Raw genomic sequence first — 26,477 nt, 5'->3', positions numbered from 1 at the left:
GTCTCATTAAATTGCTGAGGTTGGTCTCAAACTTGCAATCCTCCTGCTTCAGCCTCCAGAGTCTCTAGACATATTCTACATCTATTTATGTTTATTTATTTTTGTGGTGCTGAGGATTGAACCCAGGATCTCATGCAAGCTAAGCACAAGCTCTACCACTGAAGTGCATCCTATGTCCCCTTATTTATGTGTTTTTAGTTCTGGGGGCCTGGGATTGAATTTTGGGACGCCTTACCACTGAGCTACAGAGGTCACCACGCCTGGCCCACATATTTATTCTTATCTTGCCTATTTTTGGGGGGTAGGAAGTTTTGCCTGTTTTGTTCTATTCCATTGCTTAGAACAGTTCTTGGAACATAGTGGGTGCTCAACAGATAATTGAATGGATGAAGTAGATAAAACAAACTGTCAAAACTACTGGATGTGTGAGCTACATGGAATGTCAAAGACAGAAGCACATGAACAAAACTATATCAGCCTGACCTCAGTGTGTATCGCTTGGGTGGGGAGAGATGATGGGAACCCACCCCCAGACACAACCCATGGAGTAGGCAGTTGGTCACTGCACTGACTGCTGAATTTGTCATTGAATTTTTTTTTTTTTTTTTTTTTTTTTGTACTGGGGATTGAATTCAGGGACACTTAACCACTGAGCCACATCCCCAGCCATACTTGTGTTTTATTTATTTAGAGACAGGGTCTCACTGAGTTGCTTAGGGGTTCGCTAAGATGCTGAGGTTGGCTTTGAACTCACGATCCTCCTCTGTCAGCCTTCAGAGCGGCTGGGATCACCGGAGTGTCCCACCGCGCCTGGCATGTCATTGAATCTTCGGTGTTCCACCGTGGAGAGGAAGAGGGGGGCCCCCAGGGTCAGCCTGCGACAGCTGCATCCTTTCTGGAAACTAACCAGTATGTCCTGCCGGTATCTGTCCTTCCATGACTTCACCTATTCAAGCCCCCAAACCTCAAGCTGTGGGGAACTGGAATTTTCTGTGTGAAGGGAAGGGATAACAATTCCTCAGGATTTGGACCTTTAATTCGGCCATCCGACCTGCAGGCACCCCTCTGTACGATGGTGGATGGCCAATCTGCAGCTACACTGGACACCTTCCCTCCCTGCCTAGCTCCCATGCCTGGTACTTTAATCTCGGAAACGGTCTAGGGCTGAGGCCCTGGCCCCGTCTCCCCGCGGCTTCAGGAGGAGACGGGGCGGGGCCGTGAATCAGCACTCGCTTGGACTCTGGCAGCCCGCATCCCCGCCAGGGGTCCCCAGTGGCCGCGGGGTTGGAACCCTATCTTCCTCCGCTCGCGCGCTATGGCCGCTGGGAGATGTAGTCTCGACCGCCCCTTTGTCCTTGGTCTCCGCAATCCGTCGGCCCGGGAAAGGAGGAACTACAACGCCCAGTGGCCTGCGCGCCGGAAGCCCGGAAGGGCGGGCGCTGAAGAGGGAGGTGTGAAGGGGGTCCCTGGAACGGCTGGGGCGAAGGAACCGGGGTGAAGTGAAGAAAGGGGAGTGTTGGGGGCCAGCGGAGAAGTGGGGTACACTCAGAAGACGGAGGCTAGCTGCATCCGCTGCGGGGGCAGAAGGCTCAGCCGAAAAAGGCCCGGGCGGGGCCTGGGCGGGGCGCGCGGGCGGAGCCTTTTGCGTCACGCGGCGTGGGCGGGGCCGCAGGGGGTTGTCCGCCCGCGGCACGCACAGCAGCCGCAGCCGCCTCGCGCCTGGTCCCTCGGTCGCAGCTCGTGCCGCCTCCTCCGCGCCGCCGCTGTCTCAGCCGCTCGCTTCGTGGGTCGGTCCCTCCGGCACACGAGTTCCAGCCGCGCCACAGCCGCCCTTCAAGCCCTTCAGGCCGTCCCGGTCTCCTTCCTCCGGCTAGACCCAGCCCGTGAAGATGGTGGACCGCGAGCAACTGGTGCAGAAAGCCCGGCTGGCCGAGCAGGCGGAGCGCTACGACGACATGGCCGCGGCCATGAAGAACGTGAGTGTCTCCTCCCCTCCCCCCGCCTCGCCCCAGCCCTTCCCGAGTCGCGGTCCTCGGCGGGGAAGGCCCCGGGGCTGGTAGCCTGTCGCGGCTGGCCGCCGGTCGCGCCCGCAGGGTGGCTGCCCCTTCTCGCTCCACAAGGGCGCTGGGGAGAGTCCTGGTAGTGGCGGGGACCCGTGTGGTGACGCGGCCGCTCCCCGGCGTCCCCGGCGTCCCCCAGGCCCGGCCGCGCTGCCTCCGAGGACCTTCCCGGGCTCGGGCTGGGGCGGGGTCTTGCGAGGCTGGTCCCGGGAGCGGGGTCTCGGGTGCGCCGGGGACCCGGCGGGCGGTGCGCATCCTTTGTGCCCCACTTCCCCTCCTCCCAGCCCAGGCGTGGGGGCGGGGGACCGCATGGATGCGGTTCCTCTTTCTCTCCCCGATGTCTGGGCGGCGCCTTTCCCATTCACTCAGCAGGTCTCCCGGTTTCCCACCCCCCACCCCCAGTCATCTTCCCCGCAGCCTCCCTGACAGATTCCTAAGGAACCTCCCCGGGAAAGACGTAGGCTCCCCAGAAAACCTGGGCTTAGTGGTGCAGAATCGAAACCTCCTTGCTCACGTTTTTCTTAACAAAAGGCTCCTCTTTCTTCATTCCCCTGAGCAAGTCTCTGGCTTTTAGGAAGTGGTGGTGGTGGGGGACATTTGTCTCCTTGGCATTTTCATTGATTGTCCTCCACATGCCATCTCCATTTTTCTTAATTTTTTTTTTGTTTGTGTGTGTTGAAAAGGGTAGGTATTACTTTTCAAATAAAGCCTGTGAATGTTAGCTGACTGGTTCAATTTGTGACATATGCTGTTTCTTTTTTGAATACAGGCACGCGTCCGTTGAAATTCCTATAAGTTGAAAAAAACCATATTCTGTCTGATCTGATATTGCAAACAAAGCGGTGGTGGGAGGCAGTATCAAGTCATTCCAGAAGATTCTGCATTTGTCATATTGCAGAGAGCCTAGACTGGGTGGAGGCTGGGAGGAGTTATTTTAAAGGGGAAAAAGTCTTTTTTTCCTTTTTAAATTTGTTGAATACATCTGAGGCTTTAAAAAATTTTATTTTAAGCAGCGTATTCTCATGCAGATGAAAAGAATACTGATCTCCAGTTGTCGCATTTTGTCTGGGATGCAGATTCCTGCCTGTGTTGCACCATTTTGTCACTTAACACTACATTTATCTGATGGGTCGGCAACCCGTTTGATATTATATTAGGGCGGAAATACTGAATATTATAAAATGGAAGATTAATCTAGTTAATGGTTTAGGTTTCCCACTATCTTAATATTAACTTCCTGCCTTATGTAACAAAGGTTTTAAAATGCATCTGTGGTGTGAAGTGGATGCAGGGAGTGTATGTACCTTGCATGTTAAATCATTTAAATGAAGCAGCAGAGGTATTGAAGATTAATTCTTAAATAATTTCACTACATCTTAAAAGATGATAGTGCTGTTTTCATAATTAAACCATCCATATTAATAATTTTTTTTTAATTAAGAGGAAGAGAACAGGCTAAATTGAGAATACTGCTGTATTGATAAGTTGCTATTTTGTAACATTTTCATGCTCATATGATACAAGGTGGACTTAAGTAGTTAATCAGTATTGGAAATATCTTTAGTTCATGTTTAGATTCTTCTAATTTTTCCATATTTCTAGTTCCACAGGAGAGCGAGTGACCTCGCACCTATATCCATAGCAACCCAGTGATGTCACACACAATGACACAGAGGCTGCAATGCACCTAAGGGCTGGTAGGGAGTTTGCAAATGGCATTTGTCCAAGGTAATGCAGAAATTACCTGATAAGCCAGGTGGAATTGTGTGCTTCATCTTCCACCAGATAAGAATTGGTCCAAAAAATAAGAATTTCATTTACCCTTAGACATGCAAATTAATGACCTTTAGATATGCCTTATTCACCATCCCATTTCTAATATTTTTAGAAAAGTTTTTAAGATACTTTTATATTTTTAAAAACTTATTTTGATAATGGGGCAATGATAGAATTGAAATAGAATTTTTAAAATAAGAATGTATTTATGGTCATAATACAGGCCTGGAATGTATATTTGGGTTATTGAAAATAATTTATTGACAGGTTTTAATAAAAAAACCTTTAAAAAATCATGGCTTCCTACTGTGTCATTTCCAATAATCGTTAAGGAACAAGAACCAATTATAAAATGTGTCTGGATTTGGGAAGGTTGTCTTTTGCTCCGTTTATCTGTCTTTGACACAGTATGGAAGAAATCATAGTTCGTGAAATTCAGTGTATTTTCTGTGAGTTTAAGGAAATGGCTTATGCTCTGACCCTCGTTTTCCTCATCTGTATGATGCAGCAATTCCTACCCGAAAAACTGGAGAATGGAGTAGGTGCTCCAAAATGGTAACTACTAGTACCATTGTTCTTCCCATTTATAAGTGTTGGATGCTGGGGGTATAACTGAGTGGCATAGTGTGTGCTTAGCATGTGTGACTCTCTGTTTGATCCTCAGCATCTCCCCCCCCCCCCCCCCCGAAAAGTCAAGCTCTTTTAGAAGGCTAAAATCCTGATATGGAGATTAAAATTTTTTGTATTTCGTGAAATTATCCTGGTAATTGCAATGTTGAGATATCTGCAGAATGAGTTGTATATGGGTGATCAGACAGAAATAATATGTGATATAGCATTTTGAAGAGGAGAGTTAGGTCAGCTAAGACAAATACGTAGTCTTGCCCTGAAGACCACACTGAAGGAGAGAGTGAATGTAGATGTTAACTACTTTTTTAGATAGTACAGTAGTTTCTTTTTATCCACATTTTTGCTTTCTGTGGTTTTAGTCAGCCACTGTCTTAAATATTACATAGAAAGTTCTAAGTATTACATAGAAAGTTCCAGAAATAAAAAAATAATTAATTAGTTTTAAATAACCTTTATTACAGTCTATTGTTAAAATTGTTTCATTATGCTCTTACTGTGTCTAATTTACAGATTATCATAGGTATGGATGTAGGAGAATGGTAGATATGGTATTCTGGACTATTCAGGGCTTCAAGCATCCACTGGGGGGGGTCTTGGAACATAATAACCCCTTGGGTAAGCGGGGGATCACTGAACTGCCTTGTCCTTTGGCTTTTAATAGCCTAATAAGTTAATATTTTAAGTAGGCTACTGGTCCTTGCCTCAGGGGGAGGAAAGGTTCTAGACTACTAATTTCCTTGAAGTTACTAGGTTAAGCAATCTAAGTGGGTAGTGGGGGCATGGCTGGCAAAAGGCTGTCATAGTCACGCATAAAAGCATATTTTCCTAGTGGACTTAACAATTTATACCATCTGAAATGCTGCATTTTTCCTGCTACCTCTTCCAGGAAGCTAGATCAATAGCCATTATCACTAATGGAGTAATGACACCATGGTAGGCCCTGTAGAGGTGGAGTTCTGCCAATCTGTGGTTTGAATTGTTCTCTTCTTTGAGGTAGAGAGAACACAGATAACAGTTTGCTTTTCATGTGTTATTATTCACAGTACTGAAATGAATATTAAGTGCATTTTCCAGTAATTTAAAAAATGTTCATGTGTCTTTTGAATTGAGACAACAGATGTTGCTAAATGTACATCCTCACAACAGTACTTTGACAGCAGATGTTGGGTAGGATGTCATCTCTAGTACTTGGGGAAGGCTTATCAATTTATTAAGTCAAACTATTATTAATAAGAGTGGAGAAAACAATAGTATTTTCATTGAGGTGAAAGTCATATAGCACAACATAACAGTCATATAACAAAAATTGAAGTGTACAATTGAGTAGTATTTAGTACATTTCACAGTGTTGTGTAACCATCACCTCTGTCTAGTTCAAAAATGAGAAAGTGGTATTTTTTAAAAAGTGATGCTAGTCCGGCCTATCACTGTTGAATTTCAAAACATGATTACTGATTCAGGACCGTGTCAGTAAATGCCCACAGCAGCTCACAGCCAGTGATAATTGGTTATCCCTTTGTCTTTGTTTTTGAACATCTGAATTTTTCACCATAAAACAAAAAAAGGGACTTCTCATTAGCGAGGTTTGAATTATATTTCCGATTAAAGAGTCATAGAACTTAACAGCCATAGGCTGTTCATCCAAATAAATAAGAACAATTTGCCTGAAATCTGAGCAAGCCATTAACTGTTTGGAGATTATGGAAATGTTGCTAGTGGTGTTGCAACTCATTTTTAGCCCTGAGGCTGACTGTATTGTAAGCGACTTCCCCACTGTGTGGTGGCAGTTCCCTAATGAACACACTGCAGCGCTGAGTGCTGGGCTGCTCAGCCTGGCATTCCCACTGGATGGGATGCCATTGTAAGAAGCTAAAGGGGTTGTTTTGGTTAGCAGTGTGCTCCTGTGACTCTTGGACTGAATACTACTTCTTGCCCCCAATTCTAGCACCCTAGCCTCTGGGAGGGCATCTGACTTACTCTGTATTTCTATAAAATTCCATAGGATGTGGAAGAAAAGAAACAAGGACCACTTTCTAAGTTTAATAATAATAGGGAAAAGTCACTTTTTGTTGAGCTCTGTTCTTAGTGCTTTACGAGATATATCAGTCATAGGGCTGGCTGTCTTTGTCACCTTTCTGGGTAATAAAGGCTACCATACCAACTGGTTTATGGCCTTTCTTTCCTTTCATAATTTTTTTCTTCCCCAAATTCCATTTTAGGCATCAATTATCATTTTCTTTTGTTTTGGGCTGGGGATTGAAACCAGGGGTGTTCTACCATTGAGCCGCATCCCCAGTCCTTTTTCTGTATTTTGAGACAGGCCTCCCTTGTTACTCAGGCTTGGCTTTATCTTGCCATCCTCTGCCTCATCCCAGCTCAGCTGTCATTTTGATTAATTACAAAATCATGTCATTACAAAACCATTGCTTGGTTTTACTAAATTGATAAATTTGAAATTTAGTTACATGAAAAGTGATCAACACGGCTGGGGCTGGGGCTCAGCGGCGCTCACCTAGCATGTGCGAGGCCCTTGGTTCAATCTTCAGCACCACATATAAATAAATAAAATAAAGGTATTGTATCCAACTACAACAACAACAAAAATGATCAAAAAAGGCTCCCAAAGAGTGCATAATGGCAAGTGCTTATAGTCCCAGCTATTGGGGAGGCTGAGGCAGAAGGATCAGATTAGCCCAAGGCTTTAAAAAGGCCAGTCCAAGCAACAGTGAACTTTGTCTCAAAAAGAAAAGAAACATTTTTAAGCCTTGGGCTCTAGTTTGTAGTTGTAGTTCAGTTATTGAGCATTTGCACGACATGCCGGAGACCCAAGGTGTTTGATTTCACAGGGCTGCAAAACAAAAATGCCTTACCCATTGGGGGAAAAAAAGCCTAAAGGGGGGGGGCTCAAGAAACAATCTTAAGGTAAATTATTAAATAATGGACTTGGTTTCATGATTGTGCATAAACAGTAAAAATTGTGAATTTTTTTGGGGGGGATGAGATAAAGGGAATGGAACCCAGGAGAGCTATCTCCTCAGCTCATTTTCCTTTTTTTTTTTTTTTTGAGACAGTCTCACTAAATTTTTGAGGCTGGCTTTGAACTTGATATTCTCCTGAGTTTCTGGGATTAGAGGTGGTGTTACAGTGCCCAGCAAAAATTGTAAATCTTTTTTTGCACGAGCGTTTTTCTTTTTCTTTTCTGCTGTGGGCATCTAACCCAGGCTCTTAGCTGTGCTGGACAGCTGCTGTACCAATCCACTCTACCTTTTTTTCCCATGATCTGTGAAGTGGAAGCCACTGGCTTGTAAGGGTGCATCTCAGAGAGAAGCATTTGCTTTACCTGAGTTGAATGCTACTAGTGTGCCATATAACACCAAGTTTGGTTGTGAAGAAATAGAGAAGAGTGAGTGTTCTTACAAAGATGGAATCTTAGCATGACATAAAAAGGTAATTCCAGGCTGGGGATGTGGCTCAAGCGCTAGCGCGCTCGCCTGGCATGCGTGCGGCCCCGGGTTCGATCCCCAGCACCACATACAAACAAAGATGTTGTGTCTGCCAATAACTAAAAAATAAATATTGAAATAAAAAAAAAAAAGGTAATTCCAAGTGAACTCAAGTGTTCCTACCCTCTTCCTCTTCATCTGTAGAGAAAGCCCACAAGTACTCAGCTTTCCTCTCGTTTTAGTCTTTTGCTAGGGATGTTCAAGCTGGGACTGTGCAGAGATGGCAGGGGCCAGCTCCATGTGTACTGATAGCAGTTAAAGAGGAGTTACTTCCCAGCCCTGCCCTAGCTGAGTGTGAGGAGCAGCTGCAGCCAGAGGGTGAGAAATGGCTGGAGAGAGGAAGCCAGAGTTTTAATCAATTAATTAATTAATTAATTTATGTATTTATTTTAGTTTAGTTTAAAAGGAATTATTGATGACCCCTAAGCTGCTATAGTTAAATAGCCAGGTTTAGGAAACAAGGTACCTGTGGTGTTATTAAGGGTGTAGAAATAGGCCTAAATTTCTTTTTCCTTTTGGTGCTGGAGATTAAACCTAGGACATCACACATGCTAAGCACATGTTCTACTGCCATTACATTCCTAACCCTGCTACCTTTTATTTTTCTGGAAATGGGGTCATTTGAACTGGGCTCAAGTATCCTCCAGCCTCAGTCTCCTGAATATAGGCACATGCCACCATACCCAGCTAAGCTCAAAACTGTTTTTTTACTGAATTGTTTCTTAATAATACTTAACTTGTGGGGTTGGGGATGTGGCTCAAGCGCGCAGTAGCGCGCTCACCTGGCATGTGCGGGGCGCTGGGTTCTATCTTCAGCACCACATAAAAATAAAATAAAGATGTTTTGTCCACCAAAAACTAAAAAATATTTAAAAAATTCTCTCTCTCTTTAATAAAATAATAATACTTACTTGTAGTAATCCAGTGTGAAATAGTGTGTCTTTGCTGTGGGAGAGCTGGCATGGGTGGTAGCCATCCAAATAATCCCATACTCCCTGCTGGTATGCCTGTGTCTGAGGGCCTGCCTGGCGCTGGTTGGTGGTACTGGCTAAGTGTTGTTCCCCCCCCCCCCCCAGTCCTACCCCATTCTTTGCAAATAGTCTATTTTGGTATTTCTATTACGTCTGTGAAATTATAGAAATAGAAAGTTCTATGAGGTTGGGAAAGACGAGAAATTAACAGAATTATGAGAAGAACAATGGAAAAGGGGATTCTAAGGCAAGAAAAACGAGTTTGGGACAAATGAATGAATAATAGGGATATTATATTCTAGAATCATCTTGGGTCTGGTGATGCTGTGCTTTTCTAAGGGAGTCCTTTTTTTTTTTGAGACAGGATCTCCTAAATTGTGAAAGCTGGCCTTGAACTTGGGATCTTCCTGTATCATCCTCCTGAGTAGCTTGGATTGCTGGAGTATGCTCTCACCCTGCTTTCATGATATTTTCCTTCTTTTTTGTTTTTGTACTAGAGATTGAGCCCAGGGTGCTGAGTCATACTCCCAGTCCTTTTTTAAAAGTTTTTTGTTTGAGACAGGGTCTCACTAAGTAGCTTAGGGCTTTGCTAAATTGCTGAGCCTGGCCTGGATCTTGGACCGGTCCTGCCTCAGTCTCTCAAGCCACTAGGATTACAGGCACATGCAGTGATTCCTGGCTGTCATCAATATTTTCTTTCTTTTTTTAAAGAGAGAGAGAGAGAGAGAATTTTTTTTTTTTTAAATATTTATTGTTTAGTTTTTGGCGGCTACAACATCTTTGTATGTGGTGCTGAGGATCGAACCCGGGCTGCACGCATGCCAGGCGAGCGCACTACCGCTTGAGCCACATCCCCAGCCTGTCATCAATATTTTCAATGGCTGAATAATCCTGTGGACATGTCATAATCTTTTTCATTTCTCTTTTTTTGTTGTGCTAGGGATTGAACCCAAGGCCTCATGCATGTTAGGAAAGTGTTCTATAACTGCTCTACACCCCAGCTCTTATTATCATCATCATCATTATTATTTTGCTACCAGGTTTTTTTGTTTGTTTTTTTTTTAAAGTTGTAGACAAACACAATACTTTTATTTTTATGTGGTGCCCAGGATCAAACCGGGTGCCTCAGATGTGCTAGGCATGCACTGTGCCACTAAGCTACAACCCCAGCCTCATGGTATAAGGTATTTAACAGAGGTGCTTAAACTCTGAACTACATCCCCAGTCCTTTTTATTTTTTATTTTGAGACAGGATCTTGCTTAGTTGTGTAGGGCCTTGCTAAATTGCTGAGGCTAGTCTATTATTTTTGATTCTCCTTTCTCAGCCTCCTGGGCCACTGAGATTATAGGTGTATGCCAGTGTGCCTACTTTATTATTTTTTAATTTAGCACTTAGGTTTCTTTCAAATTTGTACTTATAAATGTTATTGCTATGTATGTTTTTTGCTGGAAAGATCCTAAAATAAATATACATTATTCAAAGCCTCTGGTATTCCTAGGCAGGCTCCCATCCAAGTACCAACAAGGCCTAACCCTGGATCATGTCTGCTTCACCAACAGGGACTTCATCATCCCCTCCCCACAACAGACCACCCAGGTCTGAGATCAGATGCATGTAGGGGATGTGGCCATAGATTAAGAATAATGTTTAAAGCTTTTAAGACCCAGTGCTAATGGCAGTTCATCTCATAGAAATTTTAAAAGATTAATATGGAGTGGGTATTGCGTATATATTCGTGGTTCAAAATTGGAGAAGCACTTTTTTTGGTGGGCGGTATGGGGATTGAACTTGGCACCAATGAGCCACATTCCCAGCCCTATTTTTTTTTTTTTTTTTTTTGGTGCTGCTGGGGATCGAACCCAGGGATTTGGCATGCTAGGCAAACACTCTACCAACTGAGCTATTTCACCAGCCTCCCCTCTCACCCCTATTTTGTATTTTATTTAGAGATAGGGTCTCACTGAGCTGCTTAGTACCTCACTTTTTGCTGAGGCTGGCTTTGAACTGGATCCTCCTGCCTCAGCCTCCTTTTTATCCTGAGCTTGTTGTGGAGGAGGAAGCAAGGCAAGCTCCATCTCCTCTCCTGCTTTTCTGCACTTGGAATGATTGCCTTTCTGTTCTTTAATGGAAACTTTCTTAAACATACAAAACGAGGATGAGTAGTACCATAATTCCCCACATGCCCAGCCTCCCCACTTTTTAGCACATTGGCAATCTTGACTTAATTCTGGTCCCTTTTGGGATTATTTACCATCTTGAAAGTTGGCTTTTTATCTACCTAAAATTGTTCCTTATATTCCACAAATATTCAAATTACTAGCAAAATTTCTTTTATGTTCAAATTTGGCAACCTCATAGTGTACTTTCTTGCTTAAATCATTTAATCCAGATGGCAAATAATTTACTTTTCCCCTTGATATATATTTTTTTAAATATTTTATTTTTTAGTTGTACACAATACAACTAATACTAGGGATTGAACCCAGAGCCTCGCACTTGCTAGGTGAGCGCTGTACTGCTGAGCCACAACCCCGCTCTTCCCCTTGATATTTTTAAAAACTATTTTTATTTATAGATGGAAACAATGCCTTTATTTATTTATTTATTTTTATGTGGTGCTGAGGATCGAACCCAATGCCTCATGGGTGCTAGGCATGTGCTCCACCACTGAGCCGAAACCCCAGCCCTCCCCTGGATTTTTACTGAGGGTGCTTGACATCCTGATGTTGCCTTGCCTTCAATCTGTACTCCGATGAGAGGACTTAAGCCTGGGTGGTCTGTTGTGGGGAGGGGATGATGCAGTCCCTGTAGGTGAGCAGACATGATCCAGAGACGCTCTTTTACTTGCTTCTTGCTGCCTTTTTATTATAAGGCAGTTCTGTTCACTTCTGAGACTATCCTCTCTAGTCTATAGAGGAGGTAACTCTGGATTGGTTTGGGCTATGTGAGTAAGCCAGTTTTGCTTTTGTTTGGCTTTTACCTCCCAAGCTTTTTTGGGGATGGGTTCTGGGGATCTAACCCAGGGCATTCAACCACTGAGCCACATCCCCAGCCTCTCCAGGCCCCCCCCCCCCAACTTTTAAATTCAGAGACAAGGCCTAAATTGCCAAGGCTGACTTTGAACCTCCTACCTCAGTCTCCCGAGCCACTGGGATTATAGAAATGTACCATCATGCCCGGCTCTAAAATCTTTCTTTTTTTTTTGAGAGAGAGAATTTTTAAATATTTATTTATTTTTTAGTTCTCGGCAGACACAATATCTTTGTTTGTATGTGGTGCTGAGGATTGAACCCGGGCCGCATGCATGCCAGGCAAGCGCGCTACCGCTTGAGCCACATCCCCAGACCCTTTTTTTTTTTTTAATATTTACTTATTTTCCAGTAGAATGCATTTTGACATATAGTACACAAATGGAGCATTCTCTCATTCCTCTGGCTGTGCATGGTTCAGAGTCACTCCACTAGTGTAATCATACATTTATATAGGATATATGTATAGAATCTTTCTACTGTCCTTCCCATTGGCTCTAAATCTTATTTTGAGACAGGGTTTGGCTAAGTTGTTCAAGCTGGCCTTGAACAAGGCAATCCTCCTTCCTCAATAAAGCATTTTTTTTTTAAACAAATATTTTTTGCCTTAAAGATGGCAGTGCAGTTGTAATCCCAGCAACTGTAATCCCAGCTACTTGGGAGACTGAGGAAGGATCACATGTTTGTGGTCAGCCTGGGAAATTAATTTAGCCAGAAATTGTCTTAACCCTATCTCTAAGTAAAATACAAATTGGGCTAAGGATGTGGCTCAGTGGTTGAGTGCTCCTGAGTTCAATCCCGGGTTCCCCACCCTTCAAATAAATAAAAAATTTAAAAAAATAGAAAGAGTTGGGGTGTAGCTCAGTTATAGAACACTTTCCTAACGTGCATGAGGCCTGTATTCCAATACTGGTACCTCAAAAAAAGAAGAAAATTTCATGACCTGGAAGACTGAGGCAGGAGGATTGGAAGTTCAAAGCCAGTCTCACCAACTTAGCAAAACCTTGTCACAAAATGGGGTGGAAATGTGACTCAGTGGTTAATTCACAGTACCCCCCCCCCCCTCAAAAAAAAAAAAGCAATGTGTGTGTGGGGGTGTGTGTGGGAGGGAGAGAGCAATTGCACACAGCCACCGCTCTGGTCCCAGACAGCCTTGGTTTGAATCCATGTTGAGCTACCTGGTATAGTGGCACGCAACTGTGATCCCATTGTCTAGGGAGGCAGAGGCAGGAGGATTGTAGCAACTTAGTGAGACCGTCTCAAAATAAAAAAGCTGGGGATGTAGCTTAGTGGTAGAGCACTCTTGGGTTTATTCTGCTATACTGCATATACAAAAAAAGTGGAGCTGATTAATTCAATGATAATGTTCAGTGAGTAGCCAATATCAGGTAGATATCTGCCAATTTATTTTTTATCATTGGGGAAGGAAAAACGGTATGATAAACTTAACATACAGGTTGAATTTTAAAAATTTGCATGAATACATTTCTATTAACTTTTCAAATTTTTTAAAATTTTTTTTAGGTGGACACAATATCTTTATTTTAATGTGGTGCTGAGGATCCAACCCAGTGCCTCACACATGCCAGGCGAGTGCGTACCACTTGAGCCATATCCCCAACCCTAACTTTTTTTTTTTAATATTTATTTTTTAGTTGTAGTTGAACATGATACCTTTATTTATTTTTATGTGGTGCCAAGGATTGAACCCAGGCCCTGGCATGTGCTATGCAAGCGCTCTACTGCTGAGCCACAACCCCAGCCCCAAACATTATTTGTTTGAAATTGGCATGTAGATCTATAAAACTTTTCTGAATGGATTATAATTTTGATCTTGCTTTACTGTGCTCATTTGGCTGGCGTAATATGGCATGTGTGAATTTTTTTCTGCATTTTAATGTGTGTTAATTTTAATAAGTGATGCTTAAATGTTAATTTTTCAGAAAGTATTAATATCTGCTAGCAACAAATGTCAGTACCCGGTGGCGCAAGCCTGTAATCCCAGTGGCTCAGGAGGCTGAGGCAGGAGGATCAAAGCCAGCCTCAGCAATTTATCTAGGCCTTAAGGAATTTAGCAAGACCCTGTCTCTAAAATGCAAAATAGCACTGGGGTGTGGCTCAGTGGTTGAGTGCCCTTGGGTTCAATCCCTAGTACAAAAAAAAAAAAAGAAGTCAGTACTATTACTTGCAGCATACTAGCCTTGGGACCACAATAGAATTTGAACAGTTAGGGTACTTTTTGGTATGGCGGTGTTTTTTTTTTTTTCCTGGGGAATGGGATACTAAGGGTTGAGCTCAGATGCTTTCTCACTGAGCTATATCTCCAGCCCTTTTTAAGAGTAAAGGAAGGTCTGGGGTTGTAGCTCAGTAGTGAGTGCTTGCCTAGCGTGTGTGAGGTCGTGGGTTCAATCCTCAGCACCACATAAAGATAAATAAAGGTATTGTATCCATCTACAGAAAAAAAAATTAAAAAAAAATGAGTAAAGGAATAGGATTTATTCAAGTGATAATTCCCACAAGGGGTCATGGGATCTAATAGTCCTGGTATGAATTGTTTAAAAAATATTTCTTCTGTAGAGTTCTACGTTGACTAAAAACCTTTTTTAGGCCAACACAAGATTTAAAATTTTGCCCTGTTGGATCAAATATTGGAACATATTGGGCTGGGATGTAGGTCAGTTGGTGGAGCACTTACCTAGCATGCATGAGGTCCTGGGTTTGATCACCAACACAGTCTCTCTCCCCTTTGATATTTACTGTCACCTTGGGAAGCATTTTTACTTACTTTTACCATTAATTTTACGACAGCATCATAAATGAAATTCTTCCCATTTTACAGGTGGGAATGTTTAATTGGCCTAGGTTTGAGCTAGAAGTATTTTTTCTAAAACTAGGACTCATGTTTCAAAAAGTGTTTTTAGGGGGTAGGAATGATAGTAGAATAAACTGGACATTATTACCCTATGTGCATATATGATTACATGACCTGTGTAACTCAGATGAATGAGAAGTTATACTCCATTTATATATGCTGTGTCAAAATGCATTCTGTTGTCACATATAACTAATTAGAACAAATTTTTAAAAAAGTTTTTTTAGTTTCCAAAAGGAGTTGTACTGAAGATTGATTTTTTTTAATTAATTTTTTTTTTGTAGTTGTAGATGGACACAATGCCTTTATTTTATATGTTAGTTTTTATGTGGTTCTGAAGATTGAACCCATTTCCTCATGTATGCTGGGCAAGCACTCTGCCGCTGAGCTACCCCAGCACCTGAAGACTGCTATTATAATTGATCTGTTTTCATGATTTTAGCATACCATTAATTGTAGAAGCATGAAGAACCCTTTAGACTACTGTGTATTTAATATTTTCTTTTTCCATTTAGTTGATTTTGAGATTGTGCTGTTTGTATTAAGTTTAAAATGCAGGCAGGGCATGGTGGTGCATGGATGTAATTCCAGTGGCTTGGGAGACTGTGGCAGAAGTATCAAAAGTTCAAAGCTTAGTGAGACCCTGTTTCAAAAAAAGAAAAAAAAAGGGATGACCATGTGGCTCAAGTGGTTAAGTGCCCCTGAGTTTAATCCCCAGTAACAAAAAACAAAAACAAAAAAACCACAAAACGCAAATCTCCAAAAACCAGCAGAACAAATTTCCTTTAGGGTAATCCTAATTTTTTTTTTTTTTTTTTTAGTAAATGTCATTTGATTACATGAGTTAGTGTGTTTTAAATCCATTTAACAAAGAACTTGATTTATTTTATTTTATCTTTTGTACCAGGGTTTGAATCCAGAGGCACTATTGAGTTACATCTCCAGTCTTTTATTTTTATTTTAAAACAGGGCCTTGCTCTGATGCTGAAGGCCTTGCTACATCTGAGGTTGACTTTGAACTTGGTGATCTTCCTCTCAGCCTGACGATTAGCTGTGATTATGGATACAGTGATAGTACCTGGCTGAATTTGAGATTGTTTTTTTTTTTTTTTGTGGTGCTGAGGATTGAACCCTGGGCCTTGTGTATGTGAGGCAAGCACTCTACAAACTAAGCTATGTTCCCATCCCTGAACTTGAGATTTTTAACATAAAGTTAATTACTATAGTTTTGCTGTCAAGAGTCTTAACAAATAGTGCCAGAAAGTGAAAGGATGTGGCTCAACTGAATGGTAATACTTCCTGAAATAAATAGACCTGGAGGAAGGTGTGACTTTCTGTGTGTCAGAAATAATATTATATTGGCTGGATATAGTAGCAGCTGCCTACAGTCCAGCTACGCAAGAGACTGAGACAAGAGGATTACTTGTATGAGCCCAGGAGTTTGAGGTCAGCCTGGGCAATGTACTGATACCTTGCCTCAAAAGAAAAGAAAAAATGATTTTGTTTGAAATACATAAAATGGAATTTTGAACATGTTTTAAGAGCATTTAGATGAAGATCAAAGGAAGGAAAAGGATGCTAATTTTTGCTGGGCATAGTGGCACATGCCTGTAATTCCAGCAAGCACAAAAGGCTGAGGCAGGAGGATGGCAAGTTCAAAGCCAGCCTCAGCAACTTAGGCTTTAAGCAACTCAGTCAGACCCTTTCTCAAAAATAAAACGAAAAGAGCTCAATGAGTTCAATCCCTGTTAACACCCCCCCCAAAAAGTTATTTTTTCATATTTTGTATAAAAGTTTATAATCATTTTAATATTTTGTAAACATTCTAGGCAGGTGGAAGAAATGATGATATTAATGCAGAACCATATAAGGAAGTTAGAGCTGTGGTGAGTGTCACTGAAGATGCTTTGGGAGTATTCATTCCATGCACAAAAAAATTGAGGTGAGGGCTGTGGAATCTTTGAAGGACAGTTCTCAGGGGCATCAGGGAAGGTTGCTTATATGCAGTGATGCCTGAGCAGTGTCCTTTGTGGGAGTTGATGGGGAGGATGGGAGGAGGATACCCTGGTGGAGGGGCTGGCTGGCTGAGTCAGTGCCAGGAGCAGGATCTCACTGACTCGCTCCTTCCCTGTTGGCTGCACAGGCAGCTCCGCAGTGGGAGCCGAGTCTAAGCAAATTCATGGCCAGTGCTTGAAGAGCCTGTAGAGTTTTGGGTTTTTCTGTAGCTTTGGAGAGTCACTTGAGGCAGAGGAGGATTGTAATCCAATTTTTGGTTTGAAGAGATCACAGGGGAGCTGGGTACCATGTGGTTGCTTGTAATCCCAGCAGCTCGGGAAGAGGATGGCAAGTTCAAAGCCAGCCTCAGCAATGGCGAGGCGCTAAGAAACTCAGACCCTGTCTCTAAATAGAATATATAAAGAGCTGGGGTTAAGTGTCCCTGGGTTCAGTCCTCAGTACTAAAAGGAAAGCTCCAAGGTCAGCCGAGTAGAGATTGAACAGGAAGACACTGAGGTGGAGCGAGGCTGATCAGATTAGTCGAGGGTTCTAGGGGTCTCACAGATGGGTGCCTGGACAGAGGCAGACTTGAGAGAGAAATAGATGGTTAGAGATGAACTGGGAAAGAGGAGGGGGGACAAATGATTAGTTGTGGTCATTTTCAGTTTGAGGAAAAGTTTAAAATGAGGCAAATTAAGTTACTACATGAAAGGCACTTGAGTGTAACCACTCAAAGTAGTGTGAATTCGTGAGATAAGGAAATGTGGCCTGGGAGTGGCTCTGGTAGAGCACATGCTTAGCATGTGCAAGGCCCTGGGTTTGAGCCCCCTGCCTCCGATTAGACCAGACTGGTCTGAGAGCTGGAGAACATAACATCTGCTACCCTCATAGGGTTGTCCCTCTAATAATGTCTTCTGCCTCTGTGATAGTTGGAACCGTACATGAGGAAGTTCCTTAGGGAAATGTAGAGTTGAAAATGGGAAGCCCTATGCCATGGGTCCTGGAATGAGGAAGAAAAATGCACAGTGAATGTAAGAAGACTGGAGAGATTGGTGACACCCGGAGCAGAGTGCCAGAAAGGGGAGTGGTCAGTGGTGTGTGTCAGTTTTCTTCTGGCTGTGTGCCCAGGCCTGGTGCACACTGGGTAAACACTCTACCCCAGCCTCACCCTTAAGCCCTGTGAATTAAAATGTAAGGTGGATACAGAAAACCCTGGTGTGTGAGGTGGAAGGCATTGGGTGACTGGAGGGTCACTGTGGTGGGTCACTGTGGCAGTGGCTGAGGAGAGCAGGGAGGATGGGAGAAGTGGTAACAGGTGTCAGCGTGGTTCTAAGAGCCTTATTTTGAAGGAAACAAGAACAAAGAGATGGGAATTGAAGGGCATCATTTATTTATTTAATTAATATTTAAATTTTGTAGTTGGACACAATATATTTATTTGTATGAAGTGCTGAGGATCGAACCCAGAGCCTCGCACGTGCTAGGCGAGCGCTCTATTGCTGAGCCACAACCCCAGCCCCTAGGGCATCATTTATTGAAGCCTGAACTTGGAGTGTGTGTTAAGGGGAAATGAAGAGAGTAGGGAGAGGAAAGACGATAAAGACATGGCTGGTAAGAATGCATGGAGGGAAAACCATCTTTTTCCTGCCTTAGGTGCTGGGGAACATAGCCAGAGGCTCACACATACTAGGCAAACCTGCTCCTCCACGTGGGGAAAACACATCTTTTTAGGCATTTAATGAGGAGGCAGTGATGGGTACAGTTATTTGGCTTATCTAGGGTCACATTCCTCTAGTAAGCAAGGGCTGCCAGGCAGGTTGTAGTAACTGATCTCCCTCTCTTACTTCTCTCCTTGCCTAAATCTTGGGTGTAAGAGCAGCAATACCAGGTGGTTGGATTGATTGAACATTTAGGTGCTTTAGAGAAATTGTGTTGCAGAAGAACATGGCACAATAAACTTTTTTCTTTTTTTTTTATTGGTTGTTCAAAACATTACAAAGCTCTTGACATATCATATTTCATACCTTTGATTCAAGTGGGTTATGAACTCCCATTTTTACCCCGTATACAGATTGCAGAATCACATCGGTTACACATCCACGTTTTTACATATTGCCATACTAGTGACTGTTGTATTCTGCTATCTTTCCTATCCTCTACTATCCCCCCTCCCCCACAATAAACTTTTATATTTATGCAAAAAAAAATTGAATTGATGGATCTAATGACCCTTAAAAGAAAGAAATGAACCCTAAAGAGAAGGAAGGAAAAGGATTCAAGAACGAGTCTGATGGGCAATAGTGAGGACTGAAACGTTGGAGGTTTTAAGTTTTATTTTTATTTTTAAAATATTTATTATTTTTTAGTTGTAGTTAGACACATTATATTTATTTCATTCTTACGTGGTGCTGAGGATCGAACCCAGGGCCTCACATGTGCTAGGCAAGCTCTCTGCCGCTGAGCCACAATCCCAGTCCCGAGTTTGATTTTTTTTAAATGAATGATTCTGAATAAGGTCAAGGGTGTGCTTTGGGGTAAGTTGTCAAAATTTAGTATCACTCATTTTTTTGTTCAGTATTGGGGGGTGAACCCATGGGGCACTCTACTACTGACCTATTCCCCCCCCCCCCCTTTATTTTAAATTTCATTTTGAGACAGGGTCTCTAATTACCCAGGCTGGCTTGGAATTTGCAGTTTTGCTTCAGCCTCAGAGTGGCTAGGATTTCAGGTGTGCACCACCATGCTTGTTAGGAATCTTTTAGACTAATTTTAAAAAACTATTTATTTATTTATTTTTTGGTGGATTGAACCCAGGGACTTGTACATGCGAGGCAAGCACTCTACCAGCTGAGTTGTAACCCCAGTCCTTAAACTAATTTTGATTAACCTAATTTTTGGAGTAGAGTTATTTAGATATTTACCAAGGGAATGACATGATGTGTCTGGGGCTTTGAGAGACACTTGATGAGTATCTTTCGGGCTTAGGAGCTTTTCTGTGTCCTGACAGTTAAAATTGAGATCAGACTGGAGCGAGGTGAATGTAGACACATGAACTGTCTTTTTTTGCTTCCAGCCCTGTGAGTCCCCAGATGTCGCTGTTCATTATATTGTATGCAGCAATAGCATTTGTGGGGGGAAAATATAAAGCTTCTGAGGTCTTATGTATACGATTTTATTTTATATTTTTCAGTTTATTTAGTTTGAAGCTGTGGAATAAAATGTTAAACACATATCAAGCTATACACCAAAATAAATTTCTTATAGATGTGTTGGGGCTGGGTGAGCTGTATGTGACCTCTCTCTCAAGGTTAACCCAGGCTGTTTCCTCGGGGTAGGATAGGCACGTTCCCAGCAGCAAGCTCTGGGCACACAAGTGCCTTTGAAGGCTCTGCTGGCCTCTTGCTAGTGCTCCCTTAGCTGGGGCAGGTCACATGACCATGTCGGATTATATGGGTGGAAAAGTAAATTCTACTTCTTGAGGGGGGAGGTGCAGAAGCATTGCAAAGGAAGGGGTGGACACAGGGTTAGGAGAGATTATCATGAGAGCCATTTTTGCAAACAATCTGGCCTTGATACATCCCGTATAGATTCATGTCACTCAAAAAACATTTCAGAAGTGATTGTTAGTGGACCACGGTGATTCATATGACCGAGCTCAGATAGTGGGGGTGGAATGTGAGCCCTGTATTAATGTGAAGATGCAGAGAGTGGTGCAGTGTGTGAATTATTATTAATATTACTATGAAAAAGCAGATGTGTAATAAGAGTTGATTATTGTGATCTGGGTATTGAGGATTTTTTTGTTTTTTACTATCTTCCACTTATATCCCCAGCCTTTGACCTGGGCATTGCTAGCTTGGAGCAGAAATTTTCTACCTCTGTGGTACTGACATTGAGACCAGATTGTTGTTGTTATTTTTTAAAATTTATTTGTTCTAATCAGTTATATATGACAGTAGAATGCTCTTTGACTCATTATACACAAATGGAGCATAATTTTTGACTTCTCTGGTTGTACCCAAAGTTGGGTCACAATTCATGCAATCCCAGTAAATAATATCACAGAAAGTTTGTGTGTATGTGAGAGAGAGAATGGGGATTGGGCTCTGTTTAGCTCTACCACTTAGCCACATCCCCAGCCCTGTTTTATTTAGAGACAGGTTGTTGCTGAGCTGCTTAGGGCCTTGCTAAGTTGCTGAGGCTGGCTTTGAAGTCAGGATGCTCCTACCTCAGCTTACTAAATTGTTGAGGCTGCCCTTGAACTTGGAATTCTGCCTCAGTCTCCTGTGCCTGTGGCTGAAGACTGTTTTTTAAAAGTGTTGAACTTAATCATAGTTTATACAACTTTCTTTTCTTTTTTAATTTTTTTTTATTTGGACCTTTTTTTATTCATTTTTTTTATATGCAGTGCAGAGACTCAAACCCAGCGCCTCACATATCCTGGGCAAGTGCTCTAACACTGAGCCACAACCCCAGCCTGTATAACAACTTTCATGCATAACAGTTTGTTTAATTTTCTAGTGGGAAAGACTTCCCTTTTTCAACGTTAAAGACAAAGATTTATGAAAAAACTAGTAAAATTAAAATATTGGCTTATTTATTTGATGATTTCTGAAGATAGCCCTGTTTAGGTGGTAGTTTGTATTCTACATAGCAGGCCACGGGGTACTCGTGAATTGGAGCATGTTTTGGGAAGAGTTAGGATGGTGAGGGGAGTTGTCCTAAAAATGGAAAGTAGGATTAGAAACCATTCAGAGATGAGAACTGTTTGAGTTGATTAACTACTTGTTTGAATTGATTCTGGTTGGTGGAGCACACCTCCCATTCTGGCTACTTAGGAGGCTGAGGCAGGAGAATTGCAAGTTTAAGGCCAGGCTGTGAAACTTAGTGGGGCCCTGTGTCAAAATAAGAAGGGCCCAGGGTATAGCTCAGTGGCAGAGGGCTTGCTAAGCTGGGTTCAATCCTCAGTACTTTTTTTTTTGTATCAGGGATTGAACCCTGGGCACTCAACCACTGATCCATATCCCCAGCCCTATTTTGTATTTTATTTAGAGACAGGGTCTCATTGAGTTGCTCGGGGCCTCACTGAATCTGGCTTTGAACTCCTGATCCTCCTGCCTGAGCCTCTGAGCCACTGGGATTACAGGCATGCACCACTGCATCTGGCCCTTGTGCCTTAAAAAAAAAAAAAAAAAAAAAAAAGACTCAGCCTTGAAAGCTTTTTTTTTTTTAATAGTCATAGGTGGACAGAATACCTTTTTTTTTTTAATATTTTATTTACATTTTAGTTTTCGGCAGACACAACATCTTTGTTTGTATGTGGTGCTGAGGATCCAACCCAGGCCGCACGCATGCCAGGGGAGCACGCTACCAAGGGAGCACGCTACCAAGGGAGCACGCTACCGCTTGAGCCACATCCCAAGCCCCAGGACACAATACCTTTATTTTATTTCTGTATACTTGGTCCTGAGGGTCAAACCCAGGGCCTCCCACTGAGCCATAACCCTGTTGTGAGAAAGTTTGCAGCTGTGAAGGACACAAACTCAGTATTGATGTGAAGGGTCAAGTGCTTGTTGATCTCTGCAGGTGGGATGTGGGTGAGTTCTCACAAAAGGTGTGTGTGAGAGGTCCAAGGTCCTCTCAGCAGTGTTGATAAGAGGCCCAGCGTGTTGGCTTGCAGGGTGTGGGCTGCCTGCTCTTCCAGGGTGTTTTCCTCCTTGACTGGATTCCCTGTTTCCTAAACCGAGGTGGGGAATGTAGTTAGCTTGACCATTCCTGTGTACTAAACAGCAGCCCTTTTCTCCTTTTTGGAGAGGCTATTGAGAAGTGTCAGCCTGCATGCGATTGTACAGGCATTTAAATGGCATCCTAAGAGGAGGATTGGACACCAGCCCGAGCACTGTGCCGTTATATTAAGTCCACATTATGATGAAGCATGAAATTGTAGGGAATTCTGAGCCTGTCAGCACATCAGCTAATATTTAATTGCTGGTGTGAAAATGCTATGTAAATTATGATATGCACAGCGATTTTTGATAGGCTTTGTTGAGAAGTAATTTGTATACCATATAAAAGTGTGCAGTTTAATGATTTTTTAGTATGTTCAGACTTGTAAGCTTCACTACAATTAATTTTAGAAAGTTTTCATCAACCCCCAAAGAAACCCTGTACCTTTTGGCTGTCACTTTCTGCCCCTCCCAGGAAGAGCACACCCCTGCCTATGTGACCTGCCCTGTTTCTGGGTTTGTATATATTCTGGGCATTTCATTCTGTGGTCTTTTGCAACTGACTTGTTTAGTAAAAAAAAAAAAAAAATGATGTAGCACATATCAGGGTTATTTTTATCCTTTAATAATATTTCATTGGGACTAGTGGTGTAGCTCAGTGATAGAGCACTTGCTTAGCACATGGGAGGTCCTGTGTTTGATTCCCAGCCCTGCAGAATAATCAGAAATAAACAATAAAAGTAATCTGTTTTATATGCGTCATACTAAATTTTGTCTGTTCATTAGTTGATGGTTCATTAGTTGGGTTGTTTCTGCTTTTTGACTATTATGATTAATTTGACTATTAAGTATTTTGGTGCTAGGGATTGAACCTAGGGGGCACTTTAACCATTGAACCACATCTCCAGCCCTTTTTTCATTTATTTAGAGACGGGGTCTCACTAAGTTCCTTAGGGTCTTGCTGAGTTGCTGATGCTGGCTTGTAATCCTCCACTCTCAGCCTCTAAGGCTGCTGGGATTACAGGCATGTGCTGCCATGCCTAGCTATGACTAATGGTTTTATGCACATTAGTAAACAAGATTTTGTATGGACACATTTTCATGTTTCTTTTCTGTACTTTGCAGTGGAAATATTGAGTCATATGGTAACTCAACATTGAGAGTTACAGTGTATAGTTTTTGGCCTTAGATAAGGATTGGCTCCATGAAGTACTGAATCTGAGCCTCAAGAGGTAGGGCTGCCCAGTGAGTTTTTTATAAAAAGCTTTCTGTCCTTAATTATAAACTAGTTGTATAGTGGGAAGTATGTGGAATTTAGAGCTAGTCATTTGGGTTCTGTTTGCCTCTGAGCCTTAATTTTCTTGTCTTTGTAATAGGAATAATAATACAAATCATCAGTGATTATCTGTAGGATAAGTAGAGAATTATAGTTGGAGTGAAAACCCACTTATGATTACAAAAGTTTATCAGAAAAATATGAAATACATGGATACACTCCTAACATAATAGAGAAAATATAAAGTCAATTTTCAAAAGTGAAACTGGAAATATTCCTATTAAATTTTTTAAAAAATATTTATTTTTTGGTGTAAATGGACACAACACAATGTCTTATATTTATGTGGTGCTGAGGATAGAACCCGGGTTCCGCCCATGCTAAGAGAGCGCTCTACTGCTGAGCCACAATCCCAGCCCCATCCTATTAAAATAATTTTAAAAAGCTAAAAACGGGCATAAGCAGAACTGACATTGTGTGTTAAAATGTGAAAATGTGTGCTTGTGGAACTTTAGGAAGGGACAGTGATATTTGAAAACCATAAGACCATGTATGTAGAGTATAAACTGGAAAAATGTTAGAGTTTGTTGTTTGGTGAAACAGGGTAGAACATAGCTGTATGAAGATACAGTAGGGTCCCATCAGGTTGCCCAGGCTGGCCTCAAGCCATCCTTGTGTCTCAGCCTCCTGAGTAGCTAGGACTGTAGGTGCCACCTTGCCTGGCCTGATAAGGGATTTTTATTCAGTTAGTGTTATTTATTTATTTTTAAATTATTTTGTTTTATTTTTGAGGTGCTAGGTAGTTAACCTAGGGCCTCACACTGCTAGGCAAGTGCTCTGCTACTGAACTACTGCTCCAGTCCTCATTTAGGGGTTTGAAAGAGGAGGCTGGTATTTGGGTAGAGGTTGAGCAGTGTACACAGAGCAGCAGGTGAGGGCTTCAGTAAGTCAAGGGCATTCATGAGCTTTTAAACTATGGACTTTGGGCTTTTTTAAAGAAAACTTGGGTTTTCAGGTTCGGCTTTAAATTTTAATTGGTAGGTATGAATTGCGGGGAGGGTTTGTTTGAGCATGTTCCTACTCAGCAAACTCAGTCTATTCAACCCTCACCACCTCCCAGCCTGTCTTGTTTCATACCTTTCTGGAAGTACACTGAGAATACATAAAAGAATTTTTTAGTGACTATCTGGGATTCTGTTGTATGATTGTATTATAATCTAACTAGTACCCCGTTTAAGATCATTTGTTGTTCCAGCCTATAACTGTTTTAAATAGAATCACTTTTTTTTTAAATTTTTATTGTTGGTTGTTCAAAACATTATATAGTTCTTGATATATCAAATTTCACACTTCGATTCAAGTGGGTTATGAACTCCCATTTTTTACCCCATATACAGATTGCAGAATCACATCGGATACACATCCACTGATTTACATATTGCCATACTAGTGTCTGTTGTATTCTGCTGCCTTTCCTATCCTCTGCTATCCCCCTCCCCTCCCCTCCCCATCTACTGTAATTCATTTCTCCCCCTTGTTTTTTTTTTTTTCCCCTTACCCCTCACTTCCTCTTGTATGTAATTTAGAATCACTTCTTAAAAGTTGAATTACGGGGCCAAAGTTTTTTGAGCATTTGTAATTTCTGTGGTCATTTCTGAGTTGCCCTCATATATAGGTTTTATTAGTCTGCACTTCCACTTCCACTGTCACCCTCCCAGGGAGTCATTAAACTTTTAAGCCTTGGCAGTCTGAGAGGAGAAAACAGAACTTTTAAAATGAATGAGGTTTGGCATTTTTGTTTACGTTTTCTTTTTCTCTCAACTAGCTATCTGTTCCTTTTATTTGTTGATTTTGTAAATCCTTAGAAGGCCTTTTTGTGTTAGAGGAATTGGCTCTGTGATGTAGCAGCATCTACATCAGGCCCTTAGCACAAGTGTTAAAGCCAGGAGTGTGTTTCCTTACTCTCTTCTGTTTGTTAGTTGTGACTATGGGGAAGAGTCCTTCTGGGCCACTCCTGGAAGGTGAGTGATGGCCCACTTTGTATTGCACCTTTGAAAAGAACACAGGACTTGATGGCTGTGAAAACTCTGGGTTTTTGCCCAGGTCTCTCTGAGACCTCGAGATTGTCCCTGAATATGCCATGGATGTTTTTTCCTGTTTCATTTAGAGACAGGGTCTTGCAGAGTTTCTTGGGGCCTTGCTAAGTTGATGAGGCTGGCTTTGAACTCACAGTCCTCCTGCCTCAGCCTCCCGAGTCTCTGGGATTACAGGTATGTATTACTGTACCCGGCTAAAATCTGTAATCTTTCTAGGGAGTTTTGCTGCCTCTGGAGTTCCTCTGAGGCGCTAATGTGAGTTGGGCCTCCTCTTGGGAGGGCTGAGTGCTTGCTCAGAGTTCATCTCACCAATTTTTGTCTTTATATGTTCAGTGTGCTCTGTGAATGCTTGGTGAATGATTTTGATAAGTAGGCCTTTAAGTAGATTTTCTGTGGTCATCAGACCTTAAAGGATATGCTGTCAAGTTTTCTAGAATGAATGTGTTGGGGTCCCCAGGGTTACCCTCAGGTTCAGTGATTTGCCAGGACTCAAGATGCAGTTGTACCATGGCTGTGTCATTACTGTCAAAAGTATGTTAGCC

General features: G+C 42.2%; 1 protein-coding gene across 1 annotated transcript in view; it reads left to right on the top strand.

The window, feature by feature from the left end:
• Positions 1–1,689: 1,689 nt before the first annotated feature.
• Positions 1,690–26,477, top strand: part of Ywhag (tyrosine 3-monooxygenase/tryptophan 5-monooxygenase activation protein gamma) — a 34,083-nt gene continuing 9,295 nt past the window's right edge. Inside the window, exon 1 of the mRNA XM_027952901.2 lies at positions 1,690–1,976. Within this exon, the coding sequence (XP_027808702.1) occupies positions 1,890–1,976 (87 nt within the window). The 5' untranslated portion in view covers positions 1,690–1,889. The remainder of the gene's footprint in view (positions 1,977–26,477) is intronic.

The sequence above is a fragment of the Marmota flaviventris genome, chromosome 19, assembly GCF_047511675.1.
Source record: "Marmota flaviventris isolate mMarFla1 chromosome 19, mMarFla1.hap1, whole genome shotgun sequence".
Lineage (NCBI taxonomy): Eukaryota > Metazoa > Chordata > Mammalia > Rodentia > Sciuridae > Marmota > Marmota flaviventris.
Note: the sequence above shows the minus strand (reverse complement) of the source record. Positions and strands in the feature narration are given on the sequence as shown.